Source organism: Euleptes europaea, chromosome 18 (genome assembly GCF_029931775.1).
Source record: "Euleptes europaea isolate rEulEur1 chromosome 18, rEulEur1.hap1, whole genome shotgun sequence".
NCBI classification, from domain to species: domain Eukaryota; kingdom Metazoa; phylum Chordata; class Lepidosauria; order Squamata; family Sphaerodactylidae; genus Euleptes; species Euleptes europaea.
Window position 1 is genome coordinate 37,537,822 of NC_079329.1, and position 23,924 is coordinate 37,561,745.

The window sequence follows — 23,924 nt, forward strand, 5'->3', positions numbered from 1 at the left end:
TGGAAAGGGAGGCTGAAGCCTTCAAAGCCCCACTGTGTGCACGCGCTGAGAAATCAGAGCTTGCGCACAGCGGGGCTTGGGGGAAGGCTCCAGCCTCCCTTTTTAGGCTGCAAGCCGGATTGGGACCAGTCAGGCTTGCAGCCTGGAAAGGGAGGCTGAAGCCTTCAAAGCCCCACTGTGTGCACGCGCTGAGAGATCAGAGCGTGCGCACAGCGGGGCTTGGGGAAGGCTCCAGCCTCCCTTTCCAGGCTGCAAGCCCGATCAGGACCAGTCAGGCAAGCCCAATCAGGAGGGGCGGTGGGTCTTTAAACTGCTCCTCCGCACACACACACACCCGCTTCCCGGACCAGGAAGCGGGGGATGTTAAACTGCTCTGCGCTGCTTGGGCAGGCAGCACAGAGCAGTTTAAAGACCGCCCCCCCCCCCCCCGCGCTTCCCGTTCCGAGGATCCGCCCAGCAGCTGAGCCTCGGGACCAGGAAGCGGGGAGGGGAGGTTAAACTTCTCTGACCTGTGCTGGGTGGCTGAGAGGGGCCTTCCAGCTGCAGCTGGCGTCGTCCCAGCCGGCTCCCGGGGCGGCCGGCGCTGCATTCGCACCATAAGACGCACTGACATTTCCCCTCACTTTTGAGGAGGAAAAAAGTGCGTCTTATAGTGCGAAAAATACGGTAAATACACACGATCTTGTCTTAAACAATACAGCTGTAAATGCAATCTTGTCTTAAGTGATACAGTTGTGACGAGCCGCCCGGCTTTGGTACTCGTTTCGCACAAGCTTATACAAGTGGTCTGTATGTTTTTGCTTGATTCCCTGCAAGAATTTTAAACAGAGCTGTGTTGTTTTTTTGTTAAATACATTGTTGTAAGAAGATAGTTGGTAATGTGGGCTCATCTTCATGAATTGACCGTGTTTGCCCAGAGTCTCTATATTTTGTTTTTCTGTAGGAGATAGCCAATACCGTATATACCCGCGTATAAGCCGAGTTTTTCAGCCCAAAAAAAGGGCTGAAAAAGCCGGCCTCGGCTTATACGCAGGTCAGTACGGTAGAGGAGGGAGGGGGGAACTTACCCCCGCCACCGCCAGGCCCGGGCGGCTTCCCCCGGCCAGGAGCGCCCTGGGGGGCCTCCTGCGGCCGCTGGAAGGCCGCGCCGCTGCCCCCGCCGGGCCCGCACAGCTCCCCCGGGCCAGGACCGGCCTGTGAGGGCCTCCTGCGGCTGCGGGAAGGCCGCGCCGCTAGGCGCGCGCGGCTCCCCCCGGCCAGGAGCGCCCTGGGGGGGCCTCCTGGGCCGCGGGGGGGGACCCACCGCCGCCTTCGCCGGGCCTGGAGCACCTGGATAAGGTAAGCCTGCTGGGGGGGAGGGGTTATAAGCCGACCCTCGGCTTATACACGGGTGCCTAATTTTTTCCCATTTTTGGGGAGAAATTAGGCACCTCGGCTTATACGCGGGTCGGCTTATACACGGGTATATACTGTAAATAAAGTTATAACTTTTACTCTAAGCAAGGAAGCCAGCCTTTACTGTCTGCATATAATACTCTCCGTACTGAACAGCTGCTATCCAATAATCATTGTCTTCAGTGTTAACATGACGGGTGATTCTGATACAACTCATGCCTTTATTCAGAATTATACATGCATGCATGTGTGTGTGTGTGTGTGTAAAGCGCCGTCAAGTCGCAGCCGACTTATGGCGACCCCTTTTGGGGGTTTTCATGGCAAGAGACTAGCAGAGGTGGTTTGCCAGTGCCTTCCTCTGCACAGCAACCCTGGTATTTCTTGGTGGTCTCCCATCCAAATACTAACCAGGGCTGACCCTGCTTAGCTTCTGAGATCTGATGAGATCAGGCTAGCCTGGGCCATCCAGGTCAGGGCACATACATGCATACATATACACACACACACACATACACACACACACATTACAGATAATTGTTGTACATAAGTGTTGTTTAATAGACTCCCAGGTTTATTAAGTGAACATCGTCTGTCCCTTACTTTTTACTCCCCCCGTGTCCCAGCGCTGATCCTTGAAAATCAGGACCGACTAATGACATTCAGCATTTCCCCCAAAGAATCCTTTTGCACAACAACAATAGAACCTCTGCTCTCATCTAAGATCCCTCCTAAGCCCCTCTTTAAAAAATGAACTAAATTTGCTCCCCAAAACCAGGCCGAGTCTCACAAGGTTGATAAGCCTTTAATAGATCTGTCTCCTAGTTTAAAGAATGCCACCCCAGTTTATTCAAATCTAAAATTCATGTACCGTAAATCAAGCTTACCACCAGAATCTAGATGCTCTCTGCTCCAGCCATGTCGGTCGATGATATACTCGAAAAGGAGGATGCAAAACTAATTAGTTCTTTTCCGCATTCTCCCGACAAAGGAACAAAACAATATAATAATGAGGCTAGGGAACCTTAAAGATAACCTTACCCAGATTGTCAGCACATGCCCATTTACCCCCATCTAAACCAAGGGTGCCTTCCCTTTCTACTAGAACTGAGCACCAACCAAATTCCAAACACACGGTTGATATGACTCCTGACTTAGTAAACCAGCCAGCCCAAGAGTCTGACCTACTTCAAGGCAATGCCCCAGTTCCTCTGGAACCAACCATAATAGTGTGTCCTCCTACAACAAATCCTAACCTGCTTAGGGAGATGTCTCCTACAGATCTCCCTGATAAGTGTTGTTTACAAGTAGGCAGAAAAATCTAATGCAGAGTTTAACCCTAATGCAGAGTTTAACCCATAAGGAGCTACTGAATTTAATTTGTAAATATATGCTGCTTCTTGTTGTTTCAGAATTTTATCTATATCCACACTGTTGTGTTTTTCCTGATATATTTTTCTGTTAAGTTCACATGGCACCTTGCTTTTGTTACTTTGAAATGTGATACAAAAAGCTATTGTGATTCTGAAACTTGTACAGAACTTTCTTATGCATGGTATAACTCACAATAATAAGCTCGTCTAATTGGTAAGTCCAACTGGTTCATGTGCTTCATTACATGGTGGCTTTGTACAGTCATTACATTTGGTTTTGGTTGCTGTATGTAACATTTTCTTTACTGGCTAGGTAATGCTCAGAATCTATTCCTGACCAATTTGTATCTGCTTTGGTTGCTTAGCTTGATTATGCTGAAGATGCTACAGAACGGAGGAGGGTCTTGGAAGTGGAGAAGGAAGATACCGAAGAGCTGAGGCAGAAATACAAGGTACCCAAATAAACTCCCTCCCTGTGCTGTAGTTTTGTAAAATAAATAAAATAAAGTTATTCCCCACTTTTCTGTCCTCATAAGGGCCACCAAGGCAACTAACTTATGTAATAAAATCACATCTTTAAAACCAATAAAACCAATAAAAACACATTAAAACAATTAAAAACAGCTAATATGCATACAGAAACACATAGATAAGTGAGATTGCTTTAATATTGAGAAGATGTACTTATGGTGTAAAGCTCCTGTTAGCCAAGTAGCCATGTTTTACACCCATTTCAAAGATGGCTTCAACATAGATAAACCCTTGTGATATGAGTTAGAATCATAGTTAGAAGGGGCCATAGAGGCCATCTAGTCGAATTCCCTGCAGGATTAATGCAGGATTCTTGACAAGTGTTTGTCCAGCTGCTACTTGAAGACTGCCAGTGTCGGGGAGCCCACTACCTAGGCAGTCGTTTCCACTTACTGTAAAAAACAAACCTAAAATCCATCTGGTACCATTCCACCCATAATTTATACCCATTATTGCAAGTCCTATCCTCTGCTGCTAACAGGAACAGTTCCCTGCCCTCCTCTAAATGATAGCCTTTCAAATACTTACATAGAGCAATCATGTCCCCCTCAACCTCCTCTTCTCCAGATTGAACATTCCCAAGTCCCTCAGCCTTTCCTTGTAGGGCTTGGTCTCCAGGCCCATAATCATCCTCATAGCTGTCCTGCATCTGCTCCATTCTGTTCACATCCTTTTCAAAATGAGTCCTCCAGAACTGCACACAGTATACCAGGTGTGGCCTGACCAATGCGGTGTACAGCAGGACTATGACATCTTGCGATTTGGATGTTATGCCTTGGTTGATAACACTCCAAGACTGTATTAGCCTTTTTTGTTGTTGCATCACACTGGCTACTCATGTTTACCTTACACTCCACCCTTACCCCATGATCTGGTTCACACATACCGCTTCCCAGAAGTGTATCCCCCATTCAGTATGTATGCTTCTCATTTTTGTTACCCATATGTAGAACTCTTCACTTATCCTTGTTGAATTGCATCTTGTTCACATCCACCCACTTTTCTAGTGTGTTCAGATCTCGTTGAATTCTGTCTCTGTCTTCCGGTGTGTTCGCTGCTCCTCCCAGTTTGGTGTCACCTGCAAATTTTATAAGTAGTCCCTCCACCCCCTCATCCAGATAATTTATAAAAATATCGAACAGTACCAAGCCCCGAACCAAGCCTTGTGGCACCCCACTGGACACCTCCCTACAATCAGATGAAATGCCATTGACAACTACTCTGGATGCAGTTCTCCAACCAGTTTTCTATCCACCTAACTATCTAGAGTCCAGTCCACGGTCCTACAGTTTACCCATCAGAACACCATGGGGAACCCTGTCAAAAGCTTTACTGAAATCCAGGTAAACAGTATCGATGGCGTTCCCACAATCCAGTAAGCTCATCACACAATCAGAGAAGGAAACAAGGTTGGTCTGGCAGGACCTGATGGGGACAAATCCGTGCTGACTTCCCTAGATCACCAAGTTGTCCATCAGATGCTCGCAGATTGATCACTTTAAATTCTGTTCCAGTATCTTCCTTGGGGCAGCAGTCAGAATGATTGGCCTGTAGTTTAATGGGTCATCCCTCCTCCCTTTTTTGAAGATTGGGATAACATTTGCCCTCCTCCAGTCTTGTGGTACATCTCCCGTCCTCCAAAAGGTCTTGAAGATAATGGACAAAGACTCTGCAAGCTGTCAGTAACGTTTTTTTAGCACTCTCAGGTGCACACTATGTGGCCCAGGGGATTTGTACTCATCCAGTGCACCCAGGTGCTTCTCAACAACCTCTCTGACCATGTCAACCAGCAGCCCGGACGCCATTCCTTGCCCACCACCATCTCTAGATGAGATTGTTCTCTTCTTCAGGGAAAAAACTGAGGCATAACAAACATTGAGCCTTTCTACTTTCTCTCTGTCCTCTGTTAGAGTTTCTCCATTTTCACCCAACAGTGGGCCTATTATCTCTTTTACTTCGCTTTTGCTCCTCACATATCTGAAGAAGCTTTTCTTCTTGTTGTGAGCCTCCCTGGCCAGCCTCAGCTCACTGTGCTTTGATCTCTCAGATGGCTGACCGACAGTGCCTAGCAACTCTCAGATACTCTTCTGTAGAGGTATGTCCTTCCCTCCATTTCTTGAACATTTCCTTTTTCGTCTTTAGCTCATGGAGTTCTCTGTTCATCCACATTGGCTTCTTGGATCCCCTGTCAAGTTTCAGTCTTGTTGGAATAGCGATGGCTTGAGCTTGCAAGAGCTCTTGTTTTAGGCCACCCTTCACTTGTTGCTTTCCCTTCCAGTATTCTCACCCATGGAATGGCTCATATCATACCTCTTTCATTAAAGTTGTAGTAATCCATGTGAAAAGCTACAGATGCTTGGATCCACATGGCAAGATCTAGAAGAACATAAGAAAAGCCATGCTGGATCAGACCAAGGCCCATCAAGTCCAGCAGTCTGTTCACACAGTGGCCAATCAGGTGCCTCTAGGAAGCCCACAAACAAGACGACTGCAGCATCATTATCCTGTCTGTGTTCCACAGCACCTGATATAGTAGGCAAGACGTTTGCAAATGATATGAATGTGATAAAAGGCAGATCTTGCTACCAACCCCACTTTCTCCTTCAGTAACAAAGGAGGGTCAATGAATATAGATCAGTCAAGAATAGCTTTGCCTCATCCAGAAGGGCCAAGTCAGGCACATTGGCTGTGCCTTCCTAACCAGCATCACCTCCATCTTGTCTGAATTCAATATCCTCATGAAAGATGATCACCATCTACTGCAATCTCATTCTTTGTTACAGTGACCCACACAGTATGAAACTTAATTTCCTCACGTTTATAATTATCTTCATTCTTGCCTTTTAAAAAGCACATGAAGGCTGACTTTTATTCTCCCATGTCTTTCTTGGTTATATTTTTAGCCTGCTTTTTAAATACAAAATGGTCTCCCAAAGCAACTCCCATCAATTAAAATTTAATACACCAAGCTGGTGGCGGGCACTGAACATAAATGAAAATATCACACATGCCTTGCCCTTACAGTCTATAAGACAATAGAGACAAGGGGAGGGGAAAGCTAGAGGAGAGAGATCAGTTTGACAATAAAAGGACAAAGTGGAAAGAAATTAATAGTTAAACATCTGGCTGCTGTTCCTTTGCTGAGATGGAGGCAGTGCAAATCATCATGACCCTTACAGAGCAATCCTATGATGTGTCTGTTCCACAGCTGCGGCGTAACTGTGGTGCCACTAGTCCACTCCATGTAGGACTTGGTTACACGGAGGCTGGCAGGAAAAATATCTTTGGTTTTGACTATCAGTGGCCATAACCACGTCAGCATTCTCAGCAATTGCACCGCTGCAGTGTGGCTCTGGGCCAGTAAACCCAGCTGCTTTATCATTGTGTGATCTCCGCACCCTGCAGCCCATCCATTCTTTTCATGTGCTATCTTTCAGGGGCAAGCTGTTCAGGGTCCCCCTGCATAGGGACCCCTTGGTCTGAACAAGCAGCTTTGAAATGGTTACTTGCAGATTGAGAAGCATCTGGTCCACAGGCAGATTGATGCATCAGCCTCCCCACCCACCTTCAGTTGGCACTCGCGCACACACACACGTCACAGCTGCAGCAAATGACAACACTTTGTTGTAGGGCTTTGGGAGGAAGGGGCCAAGAGAACCAGAATCCACTCTGTGTACCTCATGGGGAATGGGTGTTCCACCCCTGGGGCGCAGCCTGAATGGAGCGGTGGGCAAAGAAGTGCAGCAGGCTGTATATAATTGTTGGCCACAGACCAAAGCTGCCTTTTGAAACCAGGACACAGTGGGGCTGGTGGAATAGCGGTCTGAGCCAGAGCTCGCCCTGTTGGATCTTCAGCTGCAGAAAGAAGCAACAGCCACATGTGCATCTGCAACAAGGTGCTACGTGTACCTTGATGGGCATATAGAGGCCCGTCTGGGGTCAAAAGGGAGTGCACTCTGGGGCCCACAGGTTGGATGTCTGTCGCAACCAGCCTCCCTTCCCTTAAAGCTGCCACTGTCCAAAATACTCTCATCTGTCTGACATACATGTCCAAACCAGCACCAAAAGATGACTCTGCCTTGGCAGCTGCTTCTTGGCAGTCTGCTCTTGCAAGGAAATTAGTTCAAGGATTGTGTGGTTACCCACTCCACTCAGCACAGTGGGGCTTCACCCCTCCCCATAGCGCCATGTCTGAGGGGGAGCCTGGCAAACAATTGAGCTGTCAGTCCAGTGCACAGCCAAGAGATTGCCCCCGCTCCCCTGGCAGCTCTCCTAGACCAGATCCCGTGCACCAAACCCCCTTGTACACAGGACCTGTGGTGGGGGGAATCTGTGGTTCCTGCCACCCCCTCTGGACTACAACACTGGCAGGCTCGGGTCCGGGAGGCAGCATTGCTGCCGCTCCTACCAGCCATGGACGAGGGAAAAGGGGGAAGGAGGTTGGGGAAATGGACCCCTGCTTACCTGTTAGTGCGCAGGCATGCCTTTGTGCCTTGCCTCTGAAGATGGGGTACCTGTTTGGGTACAGAACTGGGAGAGGTCAGCCGCAGTATGTAGACTTTGCTCTCCCTGTTAGGGTGTTGACGCAAAGTGTTCACCCTTTGGTGTAAAGTGCCCTCTCTGTGCTTTTCCTGCCACCAGGGTGCCTTAGCACTTGCTCTAAGTCCGCATGGTCGGGAGCTGTCAGATAGTGTCCTGTGCTGCACACCCTACCTCATGAGTTGTGGGGCATTCTGCCTGGGGTTCTTTAAGGGATGGGGGGCATGATTGGGTGCTGGGAAGGGGGCTTAGTCTCTACGGGGTGGGAGGAGTTGGTTGTGCCCTTAGTTGGCATCCTGAGCTGATTAGGGTCCCTTTATTCTTGGTGCAACTTTGCACGTCTTTCAGGGGATTCCTGGGCTGAAAGGCATTAGGGAGTGGACTAACTCTGGCCATGCCCCATGATCCATCCACAACGACGCCAGCGCAGAGCCCTGCGCCTGAGTTGTGCTGATGCGCCAGCTCCCAAGAGTGGTGCTGGGGTCCCGTGCGGGCATAGCTGGCTGTTACAACGGCATATCTCTGAGATACACTGGTGTAAGGGTCAGTCAGCTCCTTAAGCCCATTCCCACCCATCCCCGAGTGCACGGTTAGTCCAGTGATAGAGGCCAAGGAGACCTTTTAGCTGTGTGCTTCCTTTCATCTCACCATTTTGCAGTCTCTCCTAGTGAGGTTTTTATGGTGTCACATAATTATCCTACATGCCATTTTTGCAAGGGACGGGAATCTTTCAGACTTAGAACACATTGGCAGATAATGGTGTGTGTGTGCTTGTGTTACAAAAATGCTGCACCAGAAGTAGACCACACAACTCTAGAGGTCAATTTTGCCCTTGGTCTGTCCGCTTCTTTCTTTGCCTGGTTGAGCTTTCTGTTCTCTGTTCCCTTGCTGGCCTTCTTCCTTTGAGTCCTACCTCAATCCCTGCCTTCTTAGGAAAGCCCTTCCCACTAGAGGTACCTTTCTTGCTTCTCACTTGCCATCAGTTTCCTCTAAGCCCAACCCTTGTTTCTAGTTAGTCCCAGATACATGTGCTGTGCCCCTTTCTCTCTTCCTTGGGCAAGTCCTCTGAACTGGCACAGAAAACTTTGGTCTAGTGCCTGACCCGCTGTTGGAGTTCTATAAGCTCTGGGATAGACCAGCAATAACACTAAGTAGACTGGTTCAAAGAGAAGGAGAAGCATGAAAGTCTTTGCTGCCCCCCTTAAAAAATAAGTTTTTAGAAGGTTTACTGAACTTGGCTCCTTTTGCTGCTGCAGGATTACATGGATAAAGAAAAAGCAATTGCCAAGGCCCTCGAAGACCTCCGAGCCAACTTCTATTGTGAACTCTGCGATAAACAGTACCAGAAGCATCAAGAGTTTGACAACCACATAAATTCCTATGACCATGCCCATAAACAGGTAAAAAGGCAGCCTTACGTGTCATCGCCTTAGCTGATGTGTGGTTTTCTCCGTACAGTGGCTTTTCTTCAGTCTGATCTACCTTCCTCATCTATCCCTCCCCCTCCCCTTGCTTCCAGCAACAATATCTTGGAGCCACTTGATCCAGTACTGTATGCTGATAGCTACTGCACTGAATGCAAGTATCAAGTGAGAAGCTTTTGTCCAGAATGTCAAGGAGATTGGCTTTTATTTTTAACTTGAAGGTGTTTCATATGCCTATAGTTTGGGGGTGGGGGATGGAGGGTTAACTAGCTAGAAAATGGAATAGAAGGGTTTTAATGTTTGGAAGGTATCGCAGCCTCACAGTTAAAAAAGCCCTCAATCAGTTGATTCCCACAATTCAAACATGAGAGAAGAAACCGTTGGAAAGCTTTGGATTTACATGGAAAATTGGATCAGGCAGGATGGGAAGAGAGCTCATTCTGAGAACACTGAAGACTTTTCGATAGTATCTGAAAAATCAGCAGGCTTTTCAACAGGTAGAGTGCTCCAGGCTAGGCTCCTTTTGCAATGCACCTTTATTGTATTGGGACTAAACCATTGTTTGAAACCATACTTTTTTGAAAAGATGAAGCTGAGATGTAGCGGTGAGAGAGCCAAATTCCTCACATACTAACAGGCTGTATGTTCCAAGATCTGTCATTGTAAATAAGTCCCAGGACTGAGGCTTCATTTAAAATAACATGTGGATAAATGGTGAGGGTGAAGGTCTCAATCCTTATACTCTTTAAGTAAGCCTGTAATGAAATTGTAGTACTGTATATTTCCATGCATTTATTTTTCACCTTTCAGCTTTACATTTAAACACATGAAAAACAAGGAATGGAAGGACATGAGGAATAGCAGACAATGAGATTGCCAATATGGGAAGTGACAGATGAAGACTTGTAGAGCAGAAAGTTTGGTTTGGGGTGGTTTCTGAGTCTTATTGCTCTCTCTGAACACCTATCAGCTAGAAACATATTTTGAAAATAATAACAAGCTGAAGGTTTTTTTAAAATAACTGTACAGTTTCCCTCACTCTCCTTCATTCTTTTTTTTAAACAGTTCAGTAGCACCATATTTATTTCCAGCACAGAGTTCAGTCAGCATCTCCCTGTGCAGTACAGCATTGGGGGTTCAGATGAATGCTGCCCAGCACCTCTCCCCGGCCGTACAGTCTATCAGCGGCTGGCTTAGGCGAACTCCCTTCATCAATAGGTGCCTCAAGGTGCTACCCAAGTTTCCTGCCCATCTCATTTTTAAAATTTCATTTTAACACTTTTGTAAAAAAAAAAACCTAATTAACGACATAAATTTTTATTGATTTATTGATTTTCAAATCAAGACCCCTGACTCTGGTACCAGTTGGCTTCAGCAAGTGGCCTACCAAAACTTGGAATTCACCCTGGCTCTGAACTTGGCCAGTACTACTGGCAGCTTCGTACCTGCCACCCCAGCTAAGACCTTATTATACTCAAATCAGGTCTATTTAAATATACTTTAGCCTCCTGGTACAGTAAGAAGCAGGCGAAAAAGGACTCTTGCAGCTAATTAGAGAAAATCCTCAAAAAATCCTGCTTGGCCCAAAGCACTCAGCTAATTCCATACTGTAAAAAATCCAACACACACCCATGTTAATATCCAAATAAATCCACACATTTTGACCAAATGTTGTTATAATTCCCATTTGTTTCTTTTCTATTAAAGACTGTAAGGTCTAACATTATTTCGCTCCATATTTCAATATGTGGTGCAGCTGTTTCTTTCCATGTTTGAGGAATTGCTTATTTAGCTTTACCAAAGCTTGTAGGCTCCAGAGTCTTTGTCTTATCGAGCAGTTCCAGAAAGAAGGAATGTACCCCAGTATTGCAATGTGGATTAATTGCAAATAAACATTTTAGCATAAAAATAATTTTGAACTAAAATGGCATGATAATCAGATATATATACCCACAACATATGTGTCAAATTTGCTTTTGGTTGGTTTCCTCTCCTCTCCTCCAATAAAAGTTCTATGATACATTTATCTTGAGCAGTGCATAGTTGTTGTTAATCACTTATCACCCAATAGACCAGCGGTTCTCAACCTGTGGGTCACGACCCCTTTGGGGGTCGAACGACCCTTTCACGGGTCGGCTAAGACCATTGGAAAACACATATTTCCGATGGTCTTAGGAACCGAGACACCGCTCCTCTATCCGTCTCCAGGCGGGTCCGCCCACATGCAGATACGCCCACATACGAGCTTCGGGAGCCCCTCTGCACAAAGGGCCGCGACTCGAAGACGAGCTCCCGGCGCAGGTTCCGGGGCGGCGTTTGGGGCGGGAGGCGCTGCTGTGCGCCGCCTTTCGTTTGTGGGCGGGCGGGCTGCTGGTGCCGCCGCCGCTGCTGGCCCCGGCGTGGGCCGAAGGGGACGGCCGGGCGGGGAAGGAGGGCGAGAGCCTGGGCAATTTCATGGAGGACGAGTAGTGGCTGTCGTCCATCGCCCAGTACAGCGGCCAGATCAAGCACTGGAACCGCTTCCGAGACGTTAGTGGGGCCCCCGCCGGCCGCCCTGGCCTCGTCGGCTCCGAGCTGGAGGGGAGGGGAGGGGCGAGGCCGCTGCGGCTCCTTGCCCCGGCGGGGCATGTGCCGGCCACCACCCCCTGCCCGGGGGGTGGTGGTGCTGGTTTGCAGGCTCCGCTGCTTTTGCACCTGCCGCCTCGTGCAGCTGCCCTCTTGCAAGCCCCACCGCAGAGCCCGCAGCGGGCTGGGTCCCGTTGCACCCTGTTGCTGAGTGCTGCAGGGCGCGGAGGGAAGCCCGGGACTTTGCTTTCCTTTTTTGCAAGGGACCTGAGACCGGGGAGGCTGCACGCACGCATGCATTCAGCTGGCCCCAGGCTTGCACGCCTGCAGCAGCGAAAGCAAAAGCCTCCCGACTTGGCAGGGCTGATGGCGGGAGGGGGGGAGGGCTGCTTGCAAACCTCCAGCCCGTCGCTTGTGGGTGACCCGGAGCTGGATCCACCCCGGCGAACTCCCAGGCACCGGTGGGCCCAGACCCCTGCCCGACACCTCTCCCGCCAGACCGCCGGGGGCTCTCCCGGTCCCCCTGCTGGCTTGGCATTGCCGCCGGTGCAGCTAGTAGTATTTTCATTATTCCTTTTTATGCCAATAAAGGTGATGATTGATTGATTGATTGATATATAATAGCAGTCCTTTTCCTCCCCCCCCCCCATATTAAAAGTACTCATTGGCCATTGATGCACGGGAGGTTTTGCCTTGGATTTGCTGCTCTCTGGATGCACATTTTCCCCATCCAGATTATTAAAACTCAGCAATAAGCCCCCATGTAGAGTTCTGAGAATGTGCATCTAGAGCAGTGGTTCTCAACCTGGGGCCATATGGCCCCCGGGCCCCCCTCAGGATATTCCAAGGGGGCCACAGGTTAAAATTGCTGTGTGCATTTTGTGTGGCTGTTTATGCTTCTTTGTTCCTTGGCTATTTACAAACAACACATTTAAATAGCTACCTTTCGACCGGTAGGAAAGAGGGGCCACAGAAAGGAAACAAGGTCAGAAGGGGGCCTTGGTTGGAAAAAGGTTGAGAACCACTGCAATAAACAAAAGGAGTATAGAGTTTTTTTTGCAGTTGCTAGAATTCTTTTTGGATCCCTGTCAGTGAGTAGATGCATGACTAGGTCATAAGAATATATATCAGAATGAACTTGCAAACACCGTGAAATATAACGCCTCTTGAGATTAGCATACAAAGGGCACTCCAAAAGAATATGTGCAATTGTGTTGATCTTATCTGAGAAACAGCGGCAGATTTGTTCTGAATAAGGTAAACGTATGAACCTTCCCCTCATAACTCTCTAGGAATCTGTTTTTAGTCTGGCCAGAATGAATGTTCTTAAAAGGCTTTGGGAAGTCAATAGATAGATATAAGAGGGAAGGGGTTGAACAGGTGCAGTGTGCTCTAAAGGCAGGGCTTTGGTGGTTATTTTACATTTCTCAGCAAAGCAAATGCTGCATAAAGGCCCAGGTCCTGGATAGTGTCCAGGTTTAACACCGAGAGCCAGGAGTTTCTCAAAGACAGTCTTAAACCATATTGACCTATAACAGTGCCAGATAGCTCTTTACTGCTTAAATATGATTTGAAGAACGATCTAAATGCTTGTAACCAAGCCTCAAGGGAATGTTGGTCCAGTTCTGAACGAAGAGCCACACTAGCAATGCAACGAGGAATGTTTAATAATATTTGCAAGAAGAATAAAAAGATGGTCAATATTTTCATTAACTGAAATTATCATGGCTATTCCATAAAGAATAATAGGGACAACTTTTAAGTTAAAAACGGGGTGGATGACAAAGCTCATTAAAGAAGGTTGAAAGATCATTCATATAGAGGTTGAACAAAAATGGGGCCAAAAGGCAGCCCTGCCTAACCCCTTCATCGAGGTTAAATGGCTCAGTCAGCTGGCTGCAGTAACCGCAGCGGACCTGAGCTGTAAGGTCTGCATGAAGTTACTGCATGAGCCACAGCAGCCTTTTATCAATTGGGCCTTCCCTGAGCAGAAGTGATGGATCAAGCCTTCAGCTTGAGAAGGGATAATCTCAGGCCAGTCTGGCAGAGAGGCAACTGGTTCAAATATCTCAGGTGTAGGAAGATCCCTAGGAATAGCAAACAGGCTTTTAAAGTATGACTCCCAGACTTCTGGTTGAATACAAAAGGGAATGCTGCCATGTGTTCTAGTGCCCATATTGATCATTGCCCCAAAATGCCCAGTTGTCATTAGTTTTTATGGTTGAAATTAAGCACCCCCAGTTCGTACATACGTTTTCTTTCTTCTTATGCTTTATTAGGTCTCACTAGTATCTCTTAAGATCGAGGAGTTTCTGCAGAACAAGAATGGTATTATTGCTCTTGTCTTTTGATAAGCCTGCACTCCTTATCGAGCCATATACTTTAATTCTTGGGGGCCAGAGACCTTACAAAGGAAGCACTATCGAGCATAATTTTAGAGTACAAGGGCTTGAAGAGGGACAGTAGCCTATACAGGTTAGGGAGACAAATCCTAGCTACATCAGACCCAAATAATGATCTTAAGGATAGCACTTCTGGGGAGGTCATCATATCTTGGGCCAGACGAGTAGTGTTGACATTCCAGCAGATCCAACACAGGGAGTTTTGTTTCTGGAATATAGAGTTTTGCCTGATTACCGAGAATTGAACATAAGGCATGTTCATGTGCAGTACAATAGGGAGATGATCACTGCCTAAAAACCTGAAACTCCTAGGAACCTAGCCAATGAGCTGAGATCAGGAGAGACAATAAAATAATCAATAACGCTAGTTCACTTGAAGCCCAAGAAGATATAATCCCCTCTTGGATCAATGCTGTGATGGCCGTTGAAGATTACTAAATTATTTTGTATAACAAAAGTGGCCAACCTCAAGCTGTTGACATTTATTACCAGAACTTACAATAATTGATAAAACTCCCAGAGGCTACGGAAATGTTCATTATTAGGACCATACAGTTTTTGAAGTAAATGATTATCATTGGCCCCATTCTTGCATTCAAGTCACCCGCTATGAGAAATGAGCTGTTTGGAAAATTGCTTTTGATTTTATTAAATATTTCATCCAGCAAAACCCAGTTACCATTCGATCCATGTGAAATTGAAGATGGTATATATACTGTGAATAGAATTATAGAATGGCACCCCAGTGTTAGCTTAAACTACTAAAACAAAATACTGTGCCGTAATCATTTCAGAATCATGGATGAGCAATGCTGTAGAACTTAACCATGGTAGCCCTCGGGGGCGGCCTAAAGAGGCCTTTTAATGCACTCTGAAAAAACCCCAGGAAAATAACCAGGAAGATATATCTTCTCCACTATCCAGCTTTCCTGGATAAATATAATATCAAATGTGGATAAAAATGGCCTGGTGTCCTCACAGGTAACATTGAAACACCAACCTGCTACATTCCAGCTTAACGTTCTTGTGGAAGGAGGTAGTTAAGCCAAGGACCGGATAATTCAATCAACACTGGGGTTAACAGAATGGATTGTAATAGTAGGGTCCAGGGGAATGGGATGGATTCCCACTGTGTTTCCCTACAAAACTTATGTAGAGGTATTTCACAGGAATTTTTAGCTGGGCAGGAGTTAGTCTCCCTCATAGGATTAGATTGTGGCTAGATTTCCAGTTTTAACAATTCATTGTTAGAATTCTTCTCTGGAGGAATGTGGTGCACTGAACTTCCTATAGCATTGCTTGCCTAGGTTAAAAAAATGTAAGATTCTCTAACTTGTCAATGACATTAATCAGTTCCCCTTTTGACAAGACACAAAAGGACTGCAGTAGGTTGGTGTCTGCCCTCTCCAATGTCATTTAATAAATTTGAAAGTGTGGATGAGCTTTTTAGGGTCTCAAGCAGTTCCTTATTATTCAGGAGTACTGTAAATTCGTAATTGTTGAGATCAGGCTTGGCCACGAGTCTTTTCTTCCTGGAGATAGATCAATTAAAGGTCGTGTAGTTTTATTCCCCTTAGTTGGTTGTAGTAAATTTGCCGCAAGTTTCTTAAAGTAGGGTATCATGGGAAGAAGTGGTATTGGTGCAGAAGAACGAAAATATCTTTTAGGGATAATTCCATGCAAAGCAAACTACCCCTGTTTGGTAATAATCAAAGTAGGACTATGGGGGGAATAAAATGTAAGAGTAAGCCAGTTTTCTCTAATAAGGCCAGGAGGGACCTCAAAAAGTTTCCAGATCGACATCTTTGGGAGAACAATCAAGGAGATAAGCTAAATGCTCCTTAATGCACTATTTCCCTCTCCAGTTAATAATTCTTCCTCAAAAGGGGCGTACGAGCAGTGATATTTTACAAGGTTCTAGCATCAGAGAGGTTCCTGTAGGCTTCTTAGCTGGTATTTTATAGCGTCTTCATGAATCGTTCTGAGTGCAGGTATAGGTTCCAGACAAAACCTGGGATAGAATATGACCCCCTGTCAGGCTTGGTCTGAGAAAGGAATGTTGTGGTTTCTCCAGGTGCTGGCCTTGGCCAGCTCTGTATCCTGTAAACAGTGAACAGTTTAGACTGCCCTTCGTGGGAAGTCTTCTAGCGCCCTGACAGCTCCTGGGAGGGGGGTTGCCATGGCATCCAGATCTACCCCGATTTGCCCTTGGCTCATCCATATATGCCCTGTACCGTTCCCATAGTTTTCATTAGTATCCATTTGACTTTTAGTTCTGTTAACCTGTGGATTTTCCAATAAATTATCTCTCTTTGGGCTGTTTGTCTGCTGATGTCTGTTTATGGGATTATCATGGGACTAGAGCTCACACACACCCCAAAATAACTTGATGGAAAGGGCTTGATACAAGGCGTTCATTTTATCATATATCCTTCCTGGAGTCTCAGCAGTTAGAAAAGCCTGTAAGGCTAGATGCTGAAGAGGGTCCTTCTCAGGGGATAAATCTTTTTCCTCAGTGAGTAGGTCAGGAAAGGGCAACATGGAAATATGTTTAGGCAAATGTAGGAGTACGAGTAAGAAGCAGAACTGAAGAATTAGCTTGTAATTCATTTTTCTCTGAGAAAAAAAAAGTTATCATTTAAAGGTGAAAAATGTTTACTAGTTTTAATATTATAGTCAAAAAAGGTATCCAGTTTTGTTTTTTGGCTGGAAGCCTACAAAAATCAGAGGGACTATTTTTCCTCCCTGGTCATAATAAGGTAAAAAGGAATCCAGCAGCTGATTAAAATGCAAAAAAAGCTCTGCTATAAAACAACCAGGTATCTAAAAATTACTCCCGTCCCCTAAACCAAGTAACTAAATGACTAGCAGGCAGAGGCAGACTAGCTGAGTAGCTAATTGATAATTAAGTCAATATCAGATTCTGCTGGTCTTTGACTGTAAATAAATTTGAATTATGTCAAATAATATGCTAGCCAAGTGTCGTTCATTACTATAAGCCAGCACAAAACTGGTTGAACTAATTAGAAAAGTAATAATTCTGAAACATAAAACGAGGAACGTGGAACACATAACAGAAAATATAAAATACAACAGAAAACAACAGGTGAAGAAATGTACGCAAAAGCTAAATGGCTATTAATAATTCTTCAGAGGAGGGAAATGAAAGAGGGGGGGAGTGAGAGGAATGAAAAATGATAAGAAAAAGAAAGCTGGGAGTGTGAGAAACCCTTTGAACTGTTTTCCAGCCACTCCTACCACGCCCATCCCACATGGGAGAGGGAACGGCCTCAGAAGAAAGGCAAGGTGGAGGGGCAGAGAGAGGCAGCAGCAGCTACTCAGGTCCCTCACATGCGTTCAGTTTTTGGCTTGCGGATTTAAAAAGTGCGCGACATGAGAGGGATGAACCAATGACTCTCTGGCCATGTGTTAATGCCATAATGTCCTGTGACAACTCTCCGAAACTCTCCTTTTGCCTGATTACATCTCCAACATTTATCTGAGTTTGATAACCCTAAATATTGTCGAAGGCTTTCACGGTCAGAGTTCATTGGTTCTTGTAGGTTATCCGGGCTGTGTAACCGTGGTCTTGGACCACGGTTACACAGCCCGGATAACCTACAAGAACCATTGATAACCCTAGTTTAAGTAATCTACTAAGTTTCCAATAATTGCAGAAAATAATCTTCTTAAAAATTATTGAAATCTAAAGTCTAAATAATTGTACCGTATTTTTGCTTATATATTTTTAATTTGGATATTAAATTGCATATTGTTATTCTGCCATACTTCCTCAGTTATAGGAGCAAGTTTGGGGTTGCATGCCATTTCTCATGTGGTGACTGCTGGATGTGCGCAATACATATATCCCTTTAGGTAAATCAGCTAGATGGCATAAGGATGTGTTCAGAACTTTAGGCCTGTATTCATAATAACGTCTTGTCTGTGATTTTGTTAAATCTGCCAGTAGCATTAAAATGTTTGGGAAGGGGACTTGTGCTGAAGTTGCAGCATCTCAGAGCCTGAATAACTGGGCCCCTAAAATGGCGAATGAAATCCATGTTCGTTGTGCAACCAAACAGCTTGCCATCTGCCCGGAGCAAGTGCATTGGTCCTTTCAAGCAAGCATCCTGACTGGGTCCATGTTTAGGCTGTCATATGAGGAAAATAGTTATGAACGGACAGGCAACTTGTTTGTACTACTTCGTCAGCAAGGCTGGCTTTGTGTCTGTATTTACAATTAACGTGCATCCTGTCTGAATCTAAATTGAATGTTTAGAATTTAGAGTTCACAGACTAGGTGTCTTTTATGTGGGAGGAGGACACTCTGATATGTTTTGAGGTTCTTTTCCCACAATCCCTGGAGAAAGGGAATTGATTGCACTTTCCATCTCCTGGGGAGGAGGAGTCTACCCATCAGTCTTTTTCCTGCTTCTGCCTGAGAGTGCAGTGAATTTAGAGAGCTCCCGAGAAATCCTTAGGTTGCTCTGATCTCGTCTTCCCTGAGGATGCCTGCTTTTGCCCACTGCCCACCGGTGTCTTGATGTTTTCACCTGGATCAGCAGCTGACCCAAAGATTTTTACAAGAAACGTTGTATGTGCTGGGTGTCTTAACAACCTGCCTGCCAAACTAATAGCAGGGAAACACATACAAGGGAGCTCTGTTAGGCCTATTAAAAGGTGAACAATTACAATCCCACTTTTGAGTTAAATCCAGCCCCAGCATTCAGAGCAAAAGTATACCTGAGGCTATGTATACCTTCTTTAATATTCAGTTTTGGGCTAGCAGTACTTGATCTTTTAGGGAAGCGTGCTCAAGCATCCGAGCAAATCCCCTTTTGGAATGTGTTGCAGTGACCTTGGTTATTATTAACCAGTTAAGCTGGCCTTGAGAGGACTGCTGAGCTAGCTGGAGATCAATTAATTACAGGTGTTTTGATTAGTTGTTGACCCCGTGTAGGCTTGTCTGCAGTATAACTGCAGCCTCGGGGAGGAAAGGAAAAGGAGTTCATATGAAAGTAAGTTTTGTTCAGGGCTGTTTGAAAGATCTTGTTAGGTAAGAGTGTGGGCACTATGGACAGTGAGAAGCACTCCCGCTCTGGGATTCTTGAATCTCCATCCATTCACCCTCCAAGTGAAACCATGCAGGCCCACCATTGGCCTCTTTTGCCAATACCTCATTATTCATTTTAGTTGCACACATGCAGGAGACTTCTGAGCGGATAGAATCATAGAATCATAGAGTTGGAAGGGACCACCAGGCTCATCTAGTCCAGCCCCCTGCACAATGCAGGCAACTCACAACTACCTCCCCCCCCCCCCCAGACACACACCCAGTGACCAGAAGATGGCCAAGATGCCTTCCCTCTCATCATCTGCCTAAGGTCACAGAATCAGCACTGCTGACAGATGGCCATCTAACCTCCTCTTAAAACCTCCAGGGAAGGCGAGCTCACCACCTCCTGAGGAAGTCTGTTCCACTGAGGAACCGCTCTAACTGTTAGAAAATTCTTCCTAATGTCTGGACGGAAACTCTTTTAATTTAATTTCAACCCGTGGGTTCTGGTCCGACCCTCAGTCTAGGGCAGGGATCGGCAAATTCATTAGTCAAAAGAGCCAAATATCAACAGTACGACGATTGAGATTTCTTTTGAGAGCCAAATTTCTTAAACTTAAACTATATAGGTAGGTACACTGTTTATTAACTTAATAAACTTTAATTAAAGTTTTAAGTCTTAATTAAACTATAGGTACACTGAATAAAACTTGATATCATACTTAATAGTGATCTTATTTATTGATAAAAATTAAATTGTAAGTCCCTGCCATTTCCCCCTCCCCGTCCGGAGTCCTCGTCTGGAGGCCTGGTCTACCGCCATAAAAGCCTATTGGTAGACCTAGCCTCCGGCTGAGTCCCATTGGGAGGCCAGGTCTACCCATTGGCTTTCTTGGCAGTAGACCTGGCCTCCGGAGGCCCTTAGACGCCAGTTGGTAGACCTGGACTCTGAAGGGGGACTTTTTTCCCCTCCTCGGAGTCCAGGTCTACCGCCAAGAAAGCCAGTGGGTAGACATGGCCTCCCAATGGGACTCAGCCGGAGGCCAGGTCTACCAAAGGAAGCCCGCCCCGCCCAACAGCGGATAGGCGGGGGGGGGGGGCCAGGAACCGCTGAGCTGCCCGCCCAGCAATCGCGCTGCTAGAGGGGAGGGGAGGCTTTAGCCTCCCAACCATTGAGGGGAAGGGGGACCCGGCCATTCTCCATGGCGGGGGGGGGGGAGACAGCACGCCCGCTCTCTCTCTCTTTCTCAGGCGCGCTGGCTCCACAGCCCGGCTGCCGGCACGAGTGGGCGTAAGAGCAGGGGCTCCGAACCAAGTTCGGAGAGCCGCACTCAACGGGCCAAAGAGCCGCATGCGGCTCTGGAGCCGCAGTTTTGAGACCCCTGGTCTAGGGCAACAGAAAACAACTCGGCACCATCCTCTATATGACAGCTCTTCAAGTACTTGAAGATGGTTATCATATCCCTTCTCAGTCTTCTCTTCAGGCTAAACATAGAACCTAGTATTGATATACTTTGAAACTAGAGCTGAAGACCTGCTTTGTAGCAGTTGCTCAGCCATAGTTTCCCCCTCTCATGTTTCGTGCTTGTCCCATAGTCTGGTCACTGGACTAATTGCTCCTTTGCGGGTACTTCTAGAAATGAAAAATGGGTTGCTTTTGATTGGCATAAAAGGGGGCGGAAGCTACCCAGTGTTATACAGTTGCATAGAAGAAATGTATACATCAGGAAGAAGAAAATCCAATGGCTACTCGCACAAAAACATGAGTAAGAAAGTTACACAAGAAGGCTGCAAGACTGCTTTATGCAGCAAAATGGAAAGGGGCAGACACTCCTGGGGAAAAAGACTGGACTATGAAAATGTTTGAACTGGTGGAAATGGCAAAACTTACAGATATTTCAAATCAAAAAGACAATGTTCAATTTATGGAGGAATGGGAGGCTTGGATGAAATATTGTGAATATGAACTAGGACTGGGGAAAATGGAAAAGTACCTTTTAATCTGATCTAGATGACATTGTTAACATAAAGAAACGTAATCAATTATATTGATAGTATAATGTGATTGAAATCTAATTGAGATATAAGAATAATTAAGATCAGACCATATCACGATGGGATAGAATACTTTATTAAGAGGCGGACGGAGGTGATGGGGAAGTCAATAAATTTTCCTTTATTTTTTATTTTTATTTAGCACTTAAACAATTATAACAACATTATCTATGATTTAGTTTTTAATACTAAGTATATTGTTGTTTGTTAACATGGAAAATTTATATTATAAAAACCAATAAAATTTCAAAAAAAAAAAGAAAAGAAAGTTACACAAGAAGAACTGAATGCCATCGTTGAAAAGTGAGCCACAAATCAAAAAGGCGAAAAGCCGTATGAATAACATATATTACGATTTCTAGCAGGATATTTCAGATAAATAAATGTTATTCATCTCTTCAGTTATCAAGTGTGCTTCTTTTTTTCTACTGTGAAGCCACCTGAAACAATTAAATACTTGCCAGTAAACTACCCTTCGTACCACTAAAAAAATTACAATAATTACCTTATGATATACAAAACGATGATATAATCAGTGGGACAGCACTGGCTTGTTTTTAATCCATATCGAATTCACAAAAGTAAATAAGCTAGAACGCCACAGAATTACAATCAAATGAGCTGAAGATACCAGTTTCTGTCTAACAGGTGCACTTAGTGCAAGGTCACAGCTGCTGACTCATGCCTATTTAACAAAAAAACTCTTAAAACAATTATTCATTTCAAAAAAAATCTGGTATAAGTGGGCTAAAGACTTCTTATTCAGCTTACTGGGGTGTTCTGTAATTCTAGTTCTCAAGGAATGCCTCGTGTTAACAGCGTGTGTTTCAAAATAGGTTTTTCATACATTTTTCATTGTTAATTGGTAGTGTGTGTGTCCCCTTCCCCCCCCCCCCCCCGTTTGTGCTGCTGCAGTTTTTTGGTAGGTTGTTTAAGGAACTGCCTTTTTCTTTATCTTGCTTTTAATTGGATCAGTATTAGTTGGTATACAAATATGCCATACAGATAGCAAGAAGAAGAAGAGTTGGTTTTTATACTCTGACTTTCTCTATCACTTAAGAGAGAATCAAACCGGCTTACAATAACCTCTCCTCCACAACAGACACCCTGTGAGGTAGGTGGGGCTGAGAGAGTGTGACTAGCCCAAGGTCACCCAGCTGGCTTCATGTGTAGGAGCGGGGAACAAATCCAGTTCACCAGATTAAAGTCCAGCGCTCATGTGGAGGAGTGGGGAATCAAACCCGGTTCTCCAGATCAGAGTCCACCGTTCCAAACCACCACTCTTAACCACTACACCACGCTGGTCAATGGTGCCACAGTGAAATAGTTAAAGTAGCATTTGTGCTCCTGGAATTCTCTCTTGTATCCTTCATTTTTCCAGTTCTCTGAATGCCTTCCTTTTGGATAGCCTGGTTTTTTGGCTGGTATTTATCCTTGCTACTATACAAGATGTACCTGTTTCAAGAATGTGTGTGCCTATAAACCTCAGGTACTCCTTAACATTAACACTGATAGAGTAACAAAATACTGCTTGGGTACTCTCCCCAGGACCAAATACAGATGGCCACTACCTGTATTTGTTCCTCAGATGAGCCATATCAGCCTGCTAAGGCTCTGTCTCCTCTTGTTAATGCTGCATCCTCTGCAGGTGCACATAGATAATATTGTCAGGAAGTTTAGTGGTGAGAACTAGGATGCTTAAAGACACCAGAAGCAATAGGAGCACAAGATACTGCCCCATGGGTGGTTATGACTTCGCAGTCGTAAAAAAGACTGGCTTTTATTGGGCTGTTTTGGCTTGCGAGTTGCTAGTAGGGGGAAATAATGCCAGTGTGACCACTCTATTGTTTAAGGAATATGGCTACTGGTCCGCAGTATAAGGCAGTTTTGTGAGTGCTATGTGTTGTCAAGTCACTTCTGACTTATGGCGACCCTATGAATGAACGACCTCCAAAACATCCTGCTGCTTCAAGAGGAGGGGCTGAACTAGATAATTTGTCAATAACTATTTTGTGATTTCAAATGTTTCCTTTTTTGGGGGGGCTGGGCTGTGCCATTCTGGGGAAAATGTTGAAAAACCTTTTCCAATACCTGTGTTTAAGTTTTGTCTCTAAAAGAGCGATGTCGTCACTGAAACTTTTTTCCTGGAAGTTATGGTTATAGTGTTAAATTCTTCCAGAAAACCCCAGGGAATAATTGTTATGGGGTGTAGTACTCAAATCAGTATGATGCAAAGGAAGAACATGTGTTATGCTTTAATGTAATGACAAACTTTAAAATGGCATGCTACCTTGCAGGATTATTGCTAAAAAATACCAAGGGGGACTTTCAAACTGGAGGGAAGCCCCCAACACTTTCCATCATTAGTAGTACTTCTTGCCTGCCTTGATTCCAGTGTCACTTTATAAAGAGAGGGGAGAATGTTGTTGCAACGTTTTTAACCGCCACAGCCTTCCCAAGAGGTTTGTGTGGCTGTTAATGTCATGGTTCAGCTATTAATACCTTTGGGAGCTTTAACAAAACAATGGTGAGGAAGCTGACAAGAAATTAACTGTCTCAGTCTGTTGCATTGGGCTCTCCACCCTTC

At 45.4% G+C, this 23,924-nt stretch overlaps 1 protein-coding gene across 2 annotated transcripts in view; it reads left to right on the plus strand.

The window, feature by feature from the left end:
- The window catches only part of GPATCH8 (G-patch domain containing 8), a 105,937-nt gene that overhangs the window by 70,134 nt on the left and 11,879 nt on the right, over positions 1 to 23,924 (plus strand). For both annotated transcript variants that reach the window (XM_056863497.1, XM_056863498.1), the window contains exons 5-6: positions 3,131 to 3,217; positions 9,092 to 9,235. In XM_056863497.1, coding sequence (XP_056719475.1) covers positions 3,131 to 3,217; positions 9,092 to 9,235 — 231 coding nt within the window. The remainder of the gene's footprint in view (positions 1 to 3,130; positions 3,218 to 9,091; positions 9,236 to 23,924) is intronic.